At 58.8% G+C, this 19818-nt stretch overlaps 1 protein-coding gene across 3 annotated transcripts in view; it reads right to left on the bottom strand.

Moving 5' to 3' along the window:
• The window catches only part of TBC1D22A (TBC1 domain family member 22A), a 328211-nt gene that overhangs the window by 300577 nt on the left and 7816 nt on the right, over nucleotides 1-19818 (bottom strand). For 2 of the 3 annotated variants that reach the window (XM_027070418.2, XM_027070422.2), the window contains exons 2-3: nucleotides 6345-6401; nucleotides 5243-5544 (exon numbers count right to left, since the gene is read on the bottom strand). In XM_027070418.2, the coding sequence (XP_026926219.1) occupies nucleotides 5243-5544; nucleotides 6345-6401 (359 nt within the window). Of the gene's footprint in view, nucleotides 1-5215; nucleotides 5545-6344; nucleotides 6402-19818 lie in introns of all 3 variants that reach the window. The other variant, XM_027070417.2, reaches the window with a different exon arrangement.

The following is a 19818-nucleotide window of genomic DNA, read 5'->3' as shown; positions in this document are numbered from 1 at the left end:
CGACCGTCAGGGTCCTCCAAAGCAGGCCTGCCAGGCGTACCAGGCGACACTGCCCGAGGACCTGTTGACACCGAGCAAGGATGAGGGTCCCCCGGGCCTGAGCACGGAAGGAAACCACTGAGTCACACGTGGAGGGGAACAAGGCCCACAAAGGCACTGAGGATTCCCGGATCTCCCCACGCCCCATGGGGGAGGTGGGGCAGGGACCCTCACCGAGAGAAAGCTCAGGAAGCAAGAGCCCACCGCACGTAGGGGAGGGGCAGCGGCTGTGGGCCTGCCCGGCCCTCACCCAGAGGACCTACCACCACGCGCCAAGGCCCAGCGACCCCGCGACTGGACGTACAGGACCGAGGTGAAACAGTGCACGAAACCCAGCAAGCCAAGACCGGGAACAGCCACAGGAGAGAGCCCAAGGCCCAACAGGCCACTCACAAAGAGCCACCGGGACCAACAGGGGCCCACGAGCAAATGGCAGTGACAGGCACACACCCCCAGGTCGAAATACCATTGAGGGTTCACACCTTCCAAAAATGAGATTTAAAGCGGAGGGATAAATAAGCTCCAGGAAATGAAACGGGGCCAGGGACAGACACGTGAAGCATGCGTGCTGGCTGTTGGCAGCGGCTGGAGGACCCCCACCGTCCCTCCCGTCGGCAGAGCGGACCCGTCACCCTAAAAACCCAGATGGGGAAGGCTTCACACAGAAACCCTCAGGCCACAGGGCAGCAAGGCGGCCCACGGCCTCTGGGCAGAGTCCGGCCCAGTCAGGCTTCCAGAAAAGCCTACAGAAGTGGGCGTCATGGTGAGAGCACCTCCCGGCCCCTCCTCAGGGCTGACCCCTCACCTGCAGGAGGCGTCCCTCTGGCCCACCTCGGGGAGGGCTCTGCAGGGGGAGGGAATGGGGAGGGTAGTGGTGGGATGTCCGGCCCCCCCCCCCCACAACACCGCCACCCTCAGAATCTATCACTGAGCCACGTGTCATGATTCTTTAGGAAAAACAACGGGCAGAAAGAACAGTCCCCCTTCTATCGCAGAACTAAGTGTGCTGATCTCACTCCTCTGCGATCGGACAGGATCAGTGCGATTTATGAGGACACGTGACAAGGGGCACCAGGGTGGCTCGGTCGGTTAAGTGTCCGGTTCTTGATTTCGGCTCAGGTCACGATCTCACGGTTCTTCAGTTCAAGCCCCACATTGAGGATACGTGAGGACCACTGACTCCTGCACGGAGCACACATCTGGTCACTCTACGATGGGGCAGGTGGGGTCTGGAAGGCACAGCGACAGCAGGTCCCCCCAGGAAGCCGGAAGGCCGACAGCCAGGTCTCCTGCTACTGTGAGTGGAAAACACGTCGGCCTCCCCCCTCCGGGGCCCCTCAGAGTGGGTCTAACCTTCACCAGTCAGTGCCCACCCACTACCCGCTCGCAGCTCAGTCACGGTCAGCGACCGACACAGACCTCACCTGGCCGTGCCCCCTTCCCGGCAGACACGCACCTTGCCACGAAGCCAGCGACAGCCTAAATCAAGCAAGCGCACCTGACTGCAGGTCTAGATCTCTCAGGTGTTTGCTCAGGAAGGCAGCACGGTCTAGAGGTAAAGAACAGGCACCGGAAGGCCAGCCTGAGAGCGCCACGCGGCACAGCACTGAATTTTCAGGCCGCCGTCTCTCAGGGGCAGACACTGAGCCGGGGACGTGCGCGCCCCACAGTGACGCGCCATAAAGGCACAGGCGCCCGACACGAACGCTGGCCGTGGCAAGGACAAGCAGCGCTCCAGGCAGACCGTGCCCTGTGGAACGCAGCGTCCCAGGCTTTCCCAATGGCACGGCACCGCGCCACGCGCACTCTCGTCACGTGGAATTCACAGGTCCCTCACCTGAACAGCGGCCGTGTGGCCCATGCAGGGACGAGGGTGGGGCAGGGTGTGGAGGCAGGGACAGCACGTGGTCACCAGGCCCCGAGGACAGCCCCGTGTACCTCAGCAACATTTATGGAATGACCCGGTACAGCAAGGGGAAGCAAAGGGAGTGGGACGTGGTCCCTGCCCTCTGGGGAACCCGCAAAGCATACAGATGAAGCGTGAAGACGGACGTGACCCCACAGGGAAGCCAGCCGACCCGGCACCTCCCCGCCCGAGCCCGGAGCCTCACCCTCCCGGAAACCCTACGGATCTCACCTCCTCTCTGAAACCCTCCATGATATGCCCTCCTCAACAAGACAAACCTGGGACTTCTACACCTGGGTGCTTCTGGGTCCCATCCACCGCTCTGAGGCCCCGTCCCGCTCGCGGGGGTGAAGGACTCACCTCCTCGTGTCTCCCCACTAGACTCCCACCAGGTGCCAGTCGACACCTCCGTGCCGGGCCCGGTCGAGCAGGAACGAGCACTGACGTGTCCATCTTGGCACGGACACAGAGTGAGCCATCCCGACGACAAACGGGCCACCAAGGGGACTGAACACAGGCCCAGGGGTTCTGCCCGCCACTGCCAGCCCCCCGGGGGGGTCAGCTCCCTAAGGGGCCACCTCGGCACTGCGCGTGGGTGCGGGGGGCTGGGGGGGGGGGGGGCAGCAGCCAGCCCTGGTCTCCGCCCACTCCACGCCAGGAGCAGCCACTCCCTGCCCCAGATGCCACAACCAGCAAAGTCCCCTGGGGCTGGACTCGCCGGTGGACAGGCCCCGCCACAGGCAGTGAGGCCAGCGGCTGGCGGCAGGCCCTGGAGTCAGACGCCGGGGGTCTGAGCCCTGTGCCACACCACGCAGACCGCCACTCTGGGCAAGCCGTGTGACTTCTCCGTGCCTCCCCCGTAAACTCGCTCCTAGAGCGGCTGCAGAGTCTGCCGGGGTCCGCCCATGATGAGGGCCCGCCACAGGCCTTGCCACATGGCCACGGCGGACAGTCCACGAATGCCAGCTGCTATCGTGACACGGAGGTGCTCACCCAGAGCAGACAAAGGAAAGACGCTGCACTCCCAGGCAGGGGGAGGCAGGGGGCAGTTGCAGTTACCGGCCCCCTCCCCCAGCACGAGCCGCCAGGAGCACCCTCCACCCGGCTTTTACAGGAGGCGGCCACGCCAAGGCCCCCCACCCTGGCTGGACCCAACCGTGCACGTGGCCACAGGCTGAATGCTCTGCACCCCGAAGTGCGTACGTTGAAGTCCTGCCCCCCGACGGGATGGTGTTAGGAAGAAGGGCCTCTGGGAGGTGATCGGGTTTAGAGGAGGTCAGGAGGCTGGGGCTCTCACGGTGGCATCAGCGCTCTCGTAAGAGTCACGCGACAGCGGGTCTCCCCCTCTGGTCCCCCCCACGTGGGGATACCGCCGTCCGCTCCCAAAGAGGGCCTTCGCCAGGATCCAACCATGTTGGCGGCCTGATCTCAGACTTCCAGCCCCCAGAACTCTGTTCATACTCCATCTGGTCTATGGGATTCTCGCTGCAGCCACCCCACTGACCAACACCGGCCCCACATCTCTGGGGTGCTGAGGCCCCCTCCAGCAACTGCTCGGACGGCAGGTATTACAGAGGCTCTACCCAGGCCCCAGAGACGTGAGAAGATGCCTCAATGGCTCGCATCAGCACAGCAAAGGGCAGAGGAGCACGGGGTGCCTGCCAACAGGAAGAGGTGCGTAGGCTGAGGGTGCGCAGGGGGACGGTCAGAAGGCAGGGGGCAGTCAGTGCAGGGGGTGGTCAGCACGTAGGGGGCGGTCAGTGCAGGAGGCGGTCAGTGCAGGGGGTGGTCAGTGCAGGGCAGTTAGTGCACGGGCGGTTAGTGCAGGGGCGGTTAGTGTAGGGGGCGGTCAGCACGCAGGGGAGGTCAGTGCAGGGGGCAGTCAGTGCAGAGGGTGGTCAGCACGTAGGGGGCAGTCAGTGCAGGGGGTAGTCAATGCAGGAGGTGGTCAGTGCGGGGGCGGTCAGTGCAGAGGCGGTCAGTGCAGGGGGGGTTAGTGGGGGGGCAGTCAGCACAGGGGGTGGTCAGCATGTAGGGGGCGGTCAGTGCGCATGGGGGGGTGGTGCACATGGGGGGGGGGGGGTGCTGTGCACGCAGGAGCCGGTCAATGCACGCAGGCTGAGGGCGCACAGGGACGGTCCATCGGTCACAGGGAGTCCCAACCCACTTGTGGAAGCCCTACCCGGACTTTCATGTTCAGGCTCAAATACTTTGAAGTTCACTCTATTTTAGAAAAAAATAGTTTAGATTCCAATATGCAAACTGCTCACCACACTCTCACCTAAGGAGACTTGTGGCATCTCAAAAGTTAATCAACCTGTGGGAAGGGTTTCTGAAGACAGGCCAGGTAAGGACACCAGCTCCGGGTGTGCCGGAAAGGAAACCTGAGGCCGCCTTCACCAGCATACGGGGACAAGCCTGGGAGGGGGAGCCAGTGAGGGTGTGGTCGCACTGGCCCCTCTGCTGCCGGTGCCCACGCCTCCCTCCTTCACCTTCTCAGAAAGGCGCCCCGAGGCCTCACCTGTGATTCCGCCCCAGGGTCCTGCCTGCTCTCACGACCGTGCCCCGCCTCTATTTTGACCTTTGGCTCTTGTCACCTCCCCGCACACTCCGTGCCTCCTTGCCCATCATGCGTAGGTCGGTGTCCGTCCCCCCTCCAGAACGCGCTCCAGGGCAAGGACTCCCCTGGGGGCCCCCAAGCCCTGAGAGCGGTGCCTGACCCATCCCAGAAGCTCGTCAAATACCTGCTGTCTTACATCACAGGCCCCCGAAAACAAAAAGAACCACAGTAACAACAGCAATCTCGAGAAAGGCCACGGAGAGCCAGGCACAGGGTACCAGACACACGCTGATCCCATCCTTCAGTTTATAACCTGAACTCACCACTCCAAACCCCGGACCCCACCCCAGCCCCACCCCCACGTGTACCTGACCCGGGGCAGGGGATCGCTGGAAGCTGCCGATAGAGGTGCAGGCTCTGAACGTGCAAGCAGCCTGGCCCCTCGGCTGGAAATGTCACCCCCGGAACAACCGGGGTGCACTGAGGAGGGAGACGGGGTCCCCCGGGGCCTTGCACTAGCCACGTCTCCCACGACCAGCCACAAAAGCCACAAAAGCTGGCCCCCGCACTTGGAGGAGAGAAGCGCTCAGCTGGGGGGGCAAAGAAAAGTCCACCGCGGGCACCCAGGGAGCTCCCGCCGCACCCAGAACGGAACCCGCCTAATCTCCCACAGGGAGAGGACTCCGGCCCCTTCTCTCTCAGAAATGCACCCCGTCTGCTCGGTGCCCCCATCCCACCTGCAGGACAGGACGTGTGGCTCTCGCTGACGGACTTCACCAGCCGGAGGTCACCGCTCGGCACCGCGGGAGGCTCGGGCGGCCTGCGGCGCTCCTGCCGCTGGCTGTGGTTGCGCAGGACGCGGTTGGCCGTCTCCATGACCACCTCGGTGTTCAGGCTCTCGGCCGCCATGGCCAGGAGCTCATCGTCGTCTTCGCTGGCGTCCCAGGCATCACTGGTGTTGCTCTCAAACTCCTGGAAGGTGCTGGTCCTCCTGGCCTTCACCGGTGTGGTGGGCACCTTGGGCGTGGCCTTGAGCAGGCTGCGAAGTAAAGGCAGGTCTTTGCTTGTCCTCCCGGAGGCCCGAGAGGATCCCCCCCCCAGATCCCGTCAGGAAGGAGCCCCCCAGTGGGACAGCGCACACGTGAGCGTTCCACTTCAGCTGAGCTGAGGGTAAAGCTGAGGGTAAAAGCAAACACGATCCAAAGAAGCATCCAGAAGAAGACTTGTAAGGATTTAGTGGCAGGAAGGAGAGGCTTCCGAGGGCCAGTCACGCTGAGCAGCCTCAGCCCTCGTACGGAACCGATTTGGGAGCAAACGCAGCAATGCACAGTAAGGACACTCAGACCTGCTCCCCAAACCTCCCGCTGGCCGGTGCCTGCAAACCTCCCAGGGGGGCTGTCCACAGAACACAGGCCTCTGGTACGCGGACCTGGAGAGAGCACAGCTTCCACAAGGTCCTTAAACAAGGACAGCGCGGTCCTGCGGGGCCACAATGCCTCCCGCGTGCCTCTGGGGCAGAGCCCAGACCCAGGGGCACAGCAGGCCCCGGGTGACCGCGCAGAGTGCGGCCAAGGGCGAGGAAGTAAACCCACCGCCGTGAGCCAGGCCCTCCCCCACCAGCTCAGGGGGTGCCAGCCCCGGGCTCTCCCGCACAGGCTCCCCACCTCGGGCCGGGCTTCCAAGTCTGCCTTCCTCCAGAGGACGGGCCGTGCGAGGCCTCGACACGTGTCTGCGGAAGGGAAGACCGCTTGCCTCCCCCTCAGGAATCCCAGGGAGCCGGAGGGTCACCACGGCGCCCAAGAGCGTGCCTAAAGCAGCCTGAGTCCAGGCCTCACTTACGTGCCATGTAACAGTGGGTCGAAGGGGGGGTGCTGGGCGCCATACACATGCTGGATGCTGTTTAAAAAAGAGAAGGGAGACCGATTAGCTTCTCTGCCGCCTACCCAGGAGCCCACCACTGACTCGGGAAAAGGACCAGTTCCCAGCAACCCACATACGAGCCTGAGGGCAGGCAACTCTCCAGCAGCTGCCACGGGTCCCAAGGGCCCGTCCGGGAGGGATGAATGGTGCCACACCAGCCCACACGCACGAACAACGGGGCATTCAGCCCACCCTGCAAATGGGCCTCGGCCCGGGGCCCCCGGCAGCACCGGTGAAGAGGCCACGGAGGGCTGGGGGCTACTCCCAAAGCTCTGGCAGCCTCTGCTCTCCGGCCGGGTGCCACCGGCAGGACTTAGCCCTGATGACCAAATGCCCATCTGGAAATTCTCACCTGGTACCACTCTGTCTGAAGACAAAACGCAGAATTACAAAGAGAAGACGAACGTAGTTTTTTAGGGGCGCCTGGGAGGCTCAGTTGGTTGAGCGTCCGACTGCAGCCCAGGTCACGATCTCACGGTCCGTGAGTTCGAGCCCCGCGTCGGGCTCTGTGCTGACAGCTCAAAGCCTGGACCTGCTTCAGATTCTGTGTCTCCCCCTCTCTCTGTCCCTCCCCTGCTCCCGCTCTGTCTCTTTCTTTCAAAAACAAACATTAAAAAAAATGCTTTTAATTAAAAAACATAGCCTTTTAAAGACAAAATAGTCTTATTGTAAAACTCCTCGGCTCATCAGAATAAACTTGGAAAATGGCAGGCGAGCAGGGTGGTCAGCTGAGCAGCCCAACCCACACCCCCTCCTCCTGGGCTGGGGGGGCTTCCAGCCAGGAAGGCCAGATGACCCAGCGCAGGTGAGTCAGAGGTAGCACAGCCCCTCCTGGCTTCACAGCGCACGCCCCTGGCCCGCAGCCGTTCCCTCTCTTCCTGGTTGGAACTCAGGCGGGAGGCCTCGAGATTCCTCGGCCTTTGTGCCACGGTGAGAAACAGCCTTGAGATGCGGGACCAGCCCGGAATGCGGGAGATGAGAGAGCGCAGTCCACCCGTCCGCCCCCCTCGGGCTCCCACTTACATGAAACAAACAGAGCCCGCTCTTCCAGCCGCTAGCAGGGAAACCTCCTGTCACCGTCCGCACACAAGAGACAACCACAGTAACACTGACACAGCAGCCGGTCGGCGGTGCGCACACGCGAAAACAAAGGCAGACGCCGGGGCGTTTCACGCACAGAAGAACGTTTTCATTTTTAAAGACAGAATGCAACCCTACCTTTTTCACTGAGCAACATGCCATGACCCTTCCCCATATCGTTACCTTTCAATTTACGTAAATGCATTTATTGACCTTATATTTATTGACCTTATATGTGACCTTATATTGACCTTTGATACGTACAAAAACATACACGCTCCGTATCAGATTCAAAAACATGATGAGAAGGGCACAAATTTCTCTGCCTCTCCTTGTAAACCTGTAATTACTTCCAACGTTTGAAAGGTTTTAAAAGTGGTAACAGCAGAATGAGCACCAGGTGACCCATGCCCGCTCCACCTCCCTGGACAGCATCACCTTTAACCTCGCTGTCCCACCACATAATTGCGTCGTAACCGAAGCGCTGCCCACTGTGACGCGTACGGTCCACACGGCAGCCGGGGGGACAACCAAATCACTGCTGATTTTATGGGAGAAAAGTGCTCCCAACACTGCCTGTGTGTCCCCTCAGTCATTCGGAAGGTTAAACAATTTTGAAACACTTTTGTTCGCTTGTGCTACTCCATTCAGTAAACCGCCTACTCGGGCCCTTTGTCCGTCGTTCTAAGGGGGTGTTCACCCTCTTCTTACTGCACCCTAAAAACCTTTTTGGAAACAGAGCATTTCTTGTCATTCAGGCAGTGTGGCTGGCAGAACAGTGGCCCCTAAAGACATCGTAATCCCAGAACCTGTGAATGTGTCCCCTCACATGGCACAGGGGGCTCTGCACACGCAATCAAACACATAAATGTTGGGTGTAGCCTGGGCGAGGCAGGTGGGCCCGATCCGATCACGAGTCCTTAAAAGCCTTCCCGCCCTCTGAGAGGGAGTGAGGCCATGAAGAATGCTCAGATCAAGGCTACACTGCTGGCTGTGAAGATGGAGAAAGGGGGCCACGAGCCAAGGCTCATGGGAAGCCTCTAGAAGCTGGAGAGAGTAAGGAAACGCCTTCTCCCTGGAACCTCCAGAAAGCCCTGCCAACACCTTCCTTTTAGCCCACCAACCCCAGGTCAGACTTCTGACCTCCAGAACCATAAGATAATTCGTGGGTATTATAAGCCAGTGGGTTTGTGGTAGTCTGTCACAGCAGCAAGAGAAAGCCAGAACGTAGAACAGAATAGTGACAGAAAAGGTGACAAATCCGTCTGCCTGGTTTGTGGACACTCAAAGGTCTATGTTGGTAAGTCAACCTCACTTTCATGCTTTACCCAGGGCTCTGCTCTAACGACTATACCCCAAAAGGCCCACCCCAGGGGCACGGGGGGCTCAGGTGGTTGAGAGGCTAACTCTTGATTTCAGCTCGGGTCATGATCCCAGGGTCGTGGGATCGAGCCCCGTGTTGGGCTCCATGACGAGTGTGGAGCCTGCTTGGGATTCTCAATCTCTTTCTCTCTCTCTCTCTCTCTCCCCTGCAGCCCCCGACCTCTTTTCCTCGCTCACACACTCTCTCTAAGATTAAAAAACAAAGGCCCACCCTCACTGTCTCAGCCCATTCCAACCCTAACAAACAAACCACACATGGGGCAGCAGCTTATAAGCAAAGGCATTTATTCCTCACGGTTCTGGAGGCCGGAAGTCCAAGATCAAAGCACTTCAGGGCTGCAGAAGGTGCCGTCTCACCGTGTCCTCACCCGGCAGGCGGCTGGCCGCGCGGGCACAGGCGAAGGGGCAGGGGACGGGGCAGGGGAGGTCCCTGGGGTGTCTTTTATAAAGGCCCTAATCCCACCACGGTGGGCGGGGGACACCTGCACCCTCAGGACCTCCTCACCCCCCAAAGGCCCCGCCTCCTAACACCCTCACTCTGGGGGTCAGGGCTTCCCACGGGTTTAGGAATTAGGAAGTGCAGGAACGTTCAGCCACCAGACCTACCGAGCCGGCTAAGTATTCCACCGTATCCTCATTCCACACTTCTGTGGTTTCATTTCTTACCCTTAAGTTTTCAGCCACCTAGAATTTCTTTTATTTTGCTACATACTGTGTAAGAAAACGTTTTTAAAAAAATAATCAACTGTTCCAATGCAATTTGTCAAAAACCTATCCTTTTTTTTCATCACTGGTTTGAGGACACCATCTTCGAAATGCGGCATTTATACTGGGTCATTTTTTCAGCCGTCCATCCGTTCCTCCACTCCTGTGCCTGTGGCACAGCACTTCAATTACATAAAATATTCCCTTTTAAAAGGGGCGCCTAGGGGGCTCAATCGGTTGGGCGTCCAACTTCGGCTCAGGTCACGATCTCACAGTCTGTGAGTTCGAGCCCACATCGGGCCCTGTGCTGACAGCTCGGAGCCTGGAGCCTGCTTCAGATTCTGTGTCTCCCTCTCTCTCTGCCCCTCTCCTGCTTGTGCTGTCTCTCCGTCTCTCTCTCTCAAAAATAAATAAACACTGAAAACAATTTTTTTTATCGTTCCCTTTTATATCCTAAAATTTTTCGGCAGAATTTAATAAACATTTGAAAGCTACCACCTTGTGATGGGCATTACAGGGAGTCCCAGGCAGGCAAAGACAAGCACACAGCACTACAAACTCTTAAGAACCTTGAAGCTTACTTACAAAGATAAAAAAGTGAATTGGCATTTATAATGTTCTATGAAAACAAACACGTGGTGAACCGGAACATTGTTCGACGGAATAGTATTCGGTTATGAAATGAGTGCTGACGCTACAGGAAGAACGTTGAAAATATTACGCTAAGTGCCAGAAGCCAGTCGTATAAAACACCTATTATATGACCCCAGTTATATGACATGTCTAGAATGGAAATCTATGGAGACAGAAGGCAAGTTAGTGGTTGCTTGGGGTGAGGGATGGGCAGTTGGGGTGACAGCCAAAGAGTACAGGGTTTCTTTTTGAGGCGATAAACACTCTGATATTGACAGTGGCGATGGTTACGAGAAGTCTTTGGATACACCGCAACACCACTGAATCTCACCCTTCAAATGAGTGAGTGGTGTCCCATGTGAATTTTTTTTCGTTTTTTAAATGTTTATTTTTGACAGAGAGAGACAGAGGGAGGGAGGGAGGGAGAGAGAGAGAGCGCGCGCGCGCGCATGAGTGGGGGAGGGGCAGAGAGAGAGAGAGAGAGAGAGAGAGAGAGAGAGAGAGGGAGACACAGAATCCAATTCAGTCTCCCAGTTCCGAGCTGTCAGCACAGAGCCCGACGTGGGGCTCAAACCCACGAACCACGAGATCATGACCTGAGCCGAAGTCGGACACTTAACCGACTAAGCCACCCAGGCGCCCCTGTCCCATGTGAATTTAAACTGGTGAACGACATTATATGTGAATCTGAATAAACATATCATCTTTTTGAAAGGCAACACGGCTTCCAGCTGGTTCTCTCGGGTTCTCTCCCGGAACCCAGCCACCATGCTCTGAAGAAGCCCAGACTTGCCACAGGGGGAGCCCACATGTAAGCACCAGAGCCAACGGCTTGAGGTGAGGTCCCAGCAGATGGCCAGCATCAACCGCGACACGCATGAGTGACCAGCCTTCTTCTGATTTCCCTCCCAGCCGCTGGACCTTCCCGGTGACACCCGAGACACCATGGAACAGAGACGAGCCATCCCCACTGTGACTGGGCTAAATGAACTCCTGACCCTGATCCCTGACAGAACCCGTGGGCTCCTTTTCAAGGAAACCTATCAGCCTGCCTGGATTAAACACAACCTCTCTGTCACGGTCATGGTCCCTTTCCTGAAATATCCTGGAGGCCTCCCTGACCTTGGTACAAAGTCTCCAATTTTGGGGCTCCTGGGTGGCTCAGGTTGGTAAGCGTCCAACTCTTGATCTCAGCTCAGGTCACGATCTCACACTTCATGAGATCAAACCCCACACCAGCATGGAGCCTGCTTGGGATTCTCCCCCCCACCCCCACTCTGCCCCTCCGGTGCACACTCGCTTGCCCTCTCTCTCTCTCAAAAATAAATAAACATAAGAAAGAAAGAAAGAAAGAAAAGAAAAGAAAAGAAAAGAAAAGAAAAGAAAAGAAAAGAAAAGAAAAGAAAGAAAGAAGAAACAAAAAAGAAGAGAAAAGAGAAAGGAAAAGAAAAGAAAAGAAAAGAAAGAAAAGAAAAGAAAAGAAAAAATGAAAGAAAGAAAGAAAGAAAGGAAGGAAGAAAGAAAAAAGAAAGAAAGTCAGTCAGTCTCCAGCCTTAGAATCAAAGGGCCTGGGTTCAAGTCCTAGGTCCAATAAGGACAAGCCGGCACAGTGCTAACCCAGTAACTGCTGAGCTCTAGCTCCCTCGTCCCAGACCTAAGAACATGTAAAAAAGAGGCCGGCCATGGATGACAGCGGCCTGAGTGCCACAGAGTGATCCACAGACCGCACCCACCAGTACCCTCAATCTACTTTGTTCCCCTGAACCACTCCCTATGTCTCAACACGCGCACACAGCTCACAGCCAGCAGGCAGTGGTCTCGGCCTACTGCGAGCACGTCGTTTCCACCAAGTCCTGCCCTTTACCGCACACCTCAGGCCCCTCCCCTCCCGGGACAGCGCACACACATGAATTCTGCACGGGCACCCCACTCGTGCTTAGTGAGCAGAAAATGTTCCAACAAAGTTCAGGCTCAGATTAAAAGGCATCACTTTTTATCTTATTAAAATTGCATTTTTATCTGCTCTTGCGTAGCTAAAAAGAAAAACAGGCTTCGGCTAAAACCATTTTAAAAGAAAAAATAGCAGCTAACATACCCACCTCATTTCACATAATGAAATTGTTCTTTAAAAAATATGTTAACCAATAAACTTTTTAATAAACTGCACTGCTCTGAAACACTACAGTAATTTGCTGCTTTAGAGAGGACCCTAGTGATTCCTGAGGAAAAGCAGATACACACAACAATGCCACTCCCAGGTACACACCGTGGGAAACCCTGGCCTAAGGACATGGGAGACAGATTCCACAACATCGGTGATACTACAAAGAAAAGAAAAATTTAAAAAAACCCTAGATGTCCATGATCAATTGAGTGACGAATAAGCAAACGGAAACACATACATTTAACAGGAGTACCAGCCACAACAGACAGGAAGAACTACAAGCATCAGGTTGGTAAGCTTCATAAACATACCACTGAAGAGTAACTTGAATAGAGACAGTATGACATCATTTACAGAACGAGTTTTTTTAATGTTTATCTCTCTTTGAGAGAGACAGAGAGACAGAGCTCAAGCGGAAAAGGGGCAGAGAGGGCTCCAGGCTCCGAGCTGTCGGCACAGAGCCCAACGCGGGGTCTCAACTCACAAACCACGAGATCATGACCTGAGCTGGAGTCGGACGCTTACCCGACTGAGCCACCCAGGCGCCCCGTTTATACAAAGTTTTAAAAACGGAAAATGAAACTCATTTTGGATACGTGTACGAGTGGTCAAAACTCCTACTGCACGCAAGGAAAACAAATTCAGAATAGTGACAGTGGGTAGGGGTGAGTGGAGAGAGGAGCTGGGTCCAGGGACAGAATCCAGTGGCTTCAACTCTATACGTGTAACAGCTTATTCCTCACACCGGATGGCGGGCCTGGCGTGCTCCCCGCGAGGCTGCCAGCAGCTCCGTCTCTGCCACCCAGAGGGCCAGAAGGCGGAGCGCTCCCCAGGGACGCGTTCCTGGCCAGCCCCGGGCCCGCCCGGCCACCCCTGTTCTGGTTGCACGATGCACAGAAGCCTTTCAAAAGAAAGCACCACAGCTTTAGTCGTCAGAGAAACGCAAACCGAAACCACAGTGGGAGACCGTGTCACCCCAGAAGGCTGGCAAAAATTAGGAAGGGGACACAAGCGTTGGCAAGAACGGGAAGGCTCTGAACCTCCTGCGCTGCCGAGAGGACACAGTGGGGCGGCCGCTCTGAGGACAGGCCAGGGGTCCTCCAAGGTCAGTTGCCGCGTGACCCTGTGTTTCCGCTCCGAGGAATGCAGCCCAGAGAAATGAAAACGCCCGTGGGCACAAAGGAAGTACTGTTTGTGACTGTCCTCTTGGTGGCAGCCAGAACGCAGAAGCACTCCAAATGCCCGTCAGCGGGCAAGCGCGGGGCTCACGCGGGGCCGCCCCCACACGATGGGGCACCATCAAGTGACCAAAAGGCATGTAGCGCGGACACACGCACACACTCCAACGTGGACGGGCCCCGAAAACGCGCTCCGTGAAGGAGGCCAGTCACAGAGGGCCACACCTCACGTGATTCCAAACGCAAGAAACGTCCAGAAGAAGCACATCTATAGAAACAAGTAACCCATGGCTGCCAGGGGCTGGGGGGGGGGAGGGAGGGGGCGTCACTGCTAGTGAGCGAGGGGCTCCCGCGCGTGCAGCTCACACTCTCAAGTTCACGGCGGCGGTGGCCGTACTCCGTAAACAGACGAAAAACACTGCGTTGTGCACTTTAAGCGGGGGAAATACAGGACGTGCCGATGAGATCTCCGTGGAGATGCCACATGGAGGGAGGGGGGCAGGAGGGCAGGGAAGAACCAGCAGGGCCCTCCACCCGGACCGGATGTCCAGGAAGGTGGCTGTGCCGCGGAGGAGGCCTGATCCCGCACGGGCCCCCGGCCTACAGCGTCACCCACAGACCTCCGAACGGGCCCGAACAACACAGGCTCGCAAGGCTACCACCACAGAACCAAACGTTGCCACAGCTTCGGGGGACAACGACACCATGCGTCACCCCCGGACTAAGACAGTGAGACTTAAGAAGGGTGGATCTGTGACCAGCAGACAACAGCAGGAGCCACAGCTGTATTTTCTGGGCGGATGGGCATGAATCCCGATGACCGCACAACCCAGCGGCCAGGAAGGATGCTCAAATGGAAAAACAGAACGAACGTAGCGTCACGGAGTCCAACCCTGTGGCCTGACCGAGGCTCCCACCCAGGTGAGAGAGACGGCCCAGAGAGACGCCGGGGAGGGCGGCCCGAAGGGGACCCCCCCCAACAGCCCCCCAGTTCCCAACACAGCCTCCTGCATGAGGCACGGAAGCCACCGCTGGAAGCCACCAGGCAGGGGAAGGCAGGCGAGGAAGACGGGGTGAAGCCGACGTTCACCGCAGGCAGGAGCTGGCAGCGAGGGGCGCCTCTCGTCGGAGGCGGTCACAGGTGAGGGCAGGCTGGGGACACTGGTCAGAAGGGGGAGGCCCAGAGAAGGGACGGGGCCCCTGACATCAGTGCAGGCTCCTCAGGACTCAGCCTCTCCGCCTTTACCACGCGGTTCAGGGAAAGTTTAATAAAAACCAGAATCGAGGGCGGTCCGGGGCCCGCTTGTGGACAGCCAGGTGCTCGGGCCTGGTCTTCACGTCGAGAGCACGCTTCACTCGAGCCACTCAGCACACACTGTCCGGCCCAACACTGGTGCTAGAAAGATGCCAGGGAGCCAGTGACAGCCCGCGCCTGTTCCTGCCTCGATGGCAGACAATTGCTAGAACACAGGTAAGAGGGAAACGAGCCCAAAGTCCCAGGGCAGAAGTCAGGGAGGAAGGAGGGATGCCGCGAGGCCTCCAGGTTTTGACAAAAAGGTGGTTCTCCTGCGCTTTCTGGCAGACGGCTTTCTGGTTTAATGTGGGCCCCCTACACCAAGGCCTCGGCTGTGAAACCAAGCAGACAGAACAGGGCCAGAACGGCATTTTCTCAATGAAAGGTTAAACAGCAGTGGCTGAGGGGCGCCTGCGTGGCTCAGTCGGGGAAGCATCGGACTTCGGCTCAGGTCATGATCTCGTAGTTCGTGAGTTTGAGTCCCGCGTCGGGCTCTGTCCTGTCAGCGGGGAGCCTGCTTGGGGCTCTCTCTCTCCCTCTCTCTCTGCCCCTGCCCCGTTCATGCTCACTCCCTCTCTCTCTTGCGCACTCTCTCTCTCTCAAGAATAAACAAACATTAAAGATATATTTTAAAAAATTTAAAAAGCAGTGGGTGAAAATGGCCCTGAGCCAGTGAAGCACGAGAGGAAAGAAATGTCCTAAGCGTCAGAAAGTGAACGACAAATCCTATCACTGCATTTAGGGCAAAATGCTTCCTGGGGCGCAGACGTGTAAAGTCAACAGGCAGGTCAGGCCGCCGGCCCCCCGCTCGTGGCTCAGTGCCCCCACTGCGCTCACCAGCAGCTTTCTGAAATACGAACTAAATTAGCAACTGATTTACCATCAGACTCATCCTAACAGACAGTGATGCTCCCCAGGTTTATAAAATATTCACAAGAAGTAAGTTTTCCAAGGATATTAACTTTGGAGGGCTTCCGAGGAAAATGTAGGAAGCACCATTAACACAGCAGCAACAATGTCCCTCCGCCCCCGCAGCACAATCTGAAACCCTCCGTCCCGTGGAGGGAACGGCAGGACACGCGGCCCCACGGACCCAGACCAGAGCATCTCCTGTGCTGTCCCACCACCAACGACCATGCCACCCCACTCCACTCTGTCCCTTGAGAAAGGGACAGAGACTTGTCTCCTGTCAAGCTCCCTGTGGCCCCCAAAACCCAGCAGGGACTTGGGCAATTACTGAGCCAATCAGCAAGCTGTTTTGTGGACGTCTCTTGAAACAGATCTTGGAAATGAGCATGTTTACAATAAAATTTTCCTTCACAAGAGAAAAGCAGTATGCGAACACATGGGTACAGAGAACAGGCTGGTGGCTGTCAGATATGCGGGGCCGGGGGGGGGGGGGGGCGGGGGAAAAGGGGGGAAGGTGGGCAGAAGGTTCCATCTCCTGGTGACAAGATCAGTAAGTCCTGGGGACATGCCGTGCAGCACGGGGACTGTAGTTAATAACACCGTGTCGCATAATCGAAAGTTGCTAAGAGAGTAAATCTTTTTTTTTTTTTAATGTGAAATGTATTGTCCGATTGGTTTCCATACAACACCCAGTGCTCATCCCAACCGGTGCCCTCCTCAGCGCCCATCACCCCCCTCCCCTCCCTCCCGCCCCCCCATCAACCCTCAGTTTATTCGCAGTTTTTAAGAGTCTGCCAAGAGAGTAAATCTTAAAAGCTCTCATCGCAAGAAAAACAATCTGTCACCATGCGTGGTGACCAACGTTAAGGACAGACTGTGGTGATGGGTTCACAACACGCACACACACACCTGTGTCAAATCATTGTGTCGCACGCCCCAAGCCAATACCATCCCTCCACCGAAGCAAAAGCAGCGTGCGTTTATCAGAAATAGGAAGAAGGACAGAGAAGGCTCTGGGGTCAGCAGGGCAGGGCAGTGTGGCAGCCCCCACTGAGCCCCATTTCCCCGCCCATCCCCTCGCAGCTGCTCCCCTCAATCCCGCCCTCACCTGGCCTCCACCTTGCTCTCTCCATCCCCCACGCCACCGCACCCCCTTTCCTGCCAGCCTGTCCAGACTCCTCTGCGTGTCCCTGACCTCCACTCCCCAGTCCTGCCTTCCTCCCACTGGACCGGAAACCATGCCCTCTCCTGACACTGCCTGCCCACCCGCAGGCGAAGGGTTCTCAAACCGCTGCCTCTGGGCACCACCACCCACCCGGCCACACACTCCCCACGTCGCATCAGCGGGTCCACCACAAAGCGCAGCTGTGCCCCGACGGCCACACCTCACACCCACTTCTCAGTGTCCAGCCCTGGACACCCAGCGCCAACCAGGCAGGAACGCGGACAAGCGCCCCTGCCTCCTGCAACCCCTCACGCCCTCCCTGGGACATGGAGGACGCCCTGGATCAGGGCTCCGTTTCTTCTCCGGACCAGGTCACCAACTCCTTCCGCGACTCACTCTCCACCAACGGCTATCCCAGGATCCGAGGGCCACCCTCACCTCCTCCCTCAAGCAGGCCACCCGCATTCAGACTGTCTCCACGTCCCCCTAGACCCTGAAACACTCTCCCCTCTGTCACTGTCCCGAGAGAGAGCTACAGCTGCCCCCAGCCAGCCTCGGCTCTGCCAGTCAGAGGTCCGCTTCGCTCCCCAGCTTAAAGTCTGCCAGGTCTTCCAGTTGCCCTCGGGGAACAACCGGAACCTTCTCTGCCCCCCTCCGGCCCCTCCCCACATGGCCACCCCCGGCTGGGGCCAGCGTACCCCCGTCACAGCGCTGGCCTCCAGCGCTCTCCGTCTGGTCGTCCGCCCCCGTCCGTCAGGTGCCCGCCGGGAGTGCTCTTGTCCACCTTTCCCTCACCCGGGCCCTCATTCGGGCCCCCTCACTGCCAAGAAGGCTGGCCCCGGGGCCGGGACTACAGAGCACCCGCACAACCTCGTGAGGGACTAAAGGAAGTGACGGTCCCTCAAGGTCCAGCTTGAGGCCACCCCCACCCTCCAGCAGCAGGTGCCTCCCGTGCCCACGCTGCTGCGGGAATCACACCGCACCCCACGGGCTCCGGGCTGGGGTCCGGCCCCCCCCCCGGCAAACGCCGGCCTCGCAGCCGCAGGGTCTGGTGGGCACACAGAAGGCATCCCCAAACCGCCTGCGACATTTCGTGCTTCTTCATCGCACAAATGCCCGAACGATGAGGCATTGCAAATCTGACCAAGTCGCTAGGCTCCACAGAGGAGGGCACATTCCCTCGGCACGGGACACCAGCAGGCAGCGCCCGCTGACCCGCTCGCGCACCCCCCGGGCCCGACCGACCCTGTCACGGCCGCCGAACGTCAGGGCGGTTCACGGAGTCACATTTGGCCGAGACCTAAAACGCCACGACGGCTCTAGTGACTGGTTTGGGGACCGAAAACTAATCCGAGAGAGGGCGTAATTCTAAAGAGCAAACAACACGCGGCACACAGCCACCGAGCCGTCACCGGCCGCTCCACGCCACGGCAGCCAGGCTGAAGAGTGACGGGCGGCTGCGGTCCACGGAGGCAGCCTATTCTGCAAACAGGGGAAGTGGCGCCAGGCCCCCACCCCAGCAGCACCAGGGACGGCCCCGCCGACGGGCGGCCTCCCCACCTGCCAACAGGCTCACGAGAAAACGAGAGAAGCGGGTGCACCGGCACCCTCGATGCTGCGTCCTGCCTCCGAGGCCCACAGTGGCGCCGAGGGACCCGTCCCCTTTCCAAGACCCCGTCCTCCGCCCTGCCTCTCCACGCACGTCACGCCAGACGCCCTCGGACGATCCCAGTCCCCCTGGCCGACGAGCCCGTGCGGAAGGCAGGAACTAAACGCCGCCCGTCTCCTCCGGGCGTCAGCCTTAGAGACAGCAAGCCGTATTCTGTATTTTGGTTCAGCACAAACGTTCACTGAAAGAAGGGCCGTTTCAAAACCGCAGCGGGCGTAGGCAGGAACAAGGGAGAGCTGCCACGCGGCACACTGAAGAACTGTGTCCAGACGGTCCGGCCCCGGCGGACGGCGGCCAGGCTAGCGGGGGCGGCGGGCGCACCCCAGGGCCAGGACGCACCCCAGGACGCGCAAGAACAGCCTGGGAGGCGCCCTGGGGAACAAAGCTGATGCGGTCGGGAGCCCAGAAACGTCTGGAGCCGTGAAAGCAGAAAGGGCTCTGCCCTGAACGACGCGCCCAGAGCCACGGGCCTGGGACAGACCCACCCTCAGCACCGCTGTCCACGCGGAGAGGCCAACGCGGGCAGGGCTGGCTCGGTGCCTGGCGTGCGCGCTCCCCAGACGTGCAGGCGCCACACCTGCGGGAAGACAGCACACCGTTCGGACCAGCCGGGTTCGCTGACAGCCCTCAGCACGCACCCCGGAGTTTCCACGCTAACCCCCAGAGAAGAGGGAACGGCGTGTCAGAACAGGGGAACAGAAAGACCGGGGCACTCAGAATGAAAGTCCCACAAATGGGAAGAACCCAGGCTGCCCCGTTCCCTCCGGGCCTCCTGACCCCGCCACATCTCGTCTGCTGTCCCCTCCCGCAGAGCCCCGAGCCATGCGAGTCCCAGCGCGGGCACCAGGTCCCCAGAGAGCCGGGGAGGGCAGGGCCCGGAGGCGGCAGTGGCGGTCAGCTCCCGGTCCGTAATCCCCCGGCTGCGGAGGCCCAAAGGCGGGCTGCGTCGTCAGGGGCCGGGCACCAAGCGCCGCGGTCACGACAAGGCCCACGCCACCCATCCGGGGTGCAGCACGAAACCCTGCCCTGGGACATCCGTCCACGCTCCCGGGGCCAGGCGCGGGGCCTCCCCCCCACCCGCAGGGCCTCCCCCCCCACCCGCAGGTCTGCAGGGTCCCGTGTGCAGCCCAGCCCCGAGCGGGACCCACGCTGTGCCCCGAAGGGCCTGCAGGGCCAGACTGACGCCGTGCGTGTCTGAGAGGTGGTCACCAGA

This window comes from Acinonyx jubatus, chromosome B4 (assembly GCF_027475565.1).
Source record: "Acinonyx jubatus isolate Ajub_Pintada_27869175 chromosome B4, VMU_Ajub_asm_v1.0, whole genome shotgun sequence".
Classification (NCBI taxonomy): Eukaryota; Metazoa; Chordata; class Mammalia; order Carnivora; family Felidae; genus Acinonyx; species Acinonyx jubatus.
This window is presented reverse-complemented; position numbering and strand designations above follow the sequence as displayed.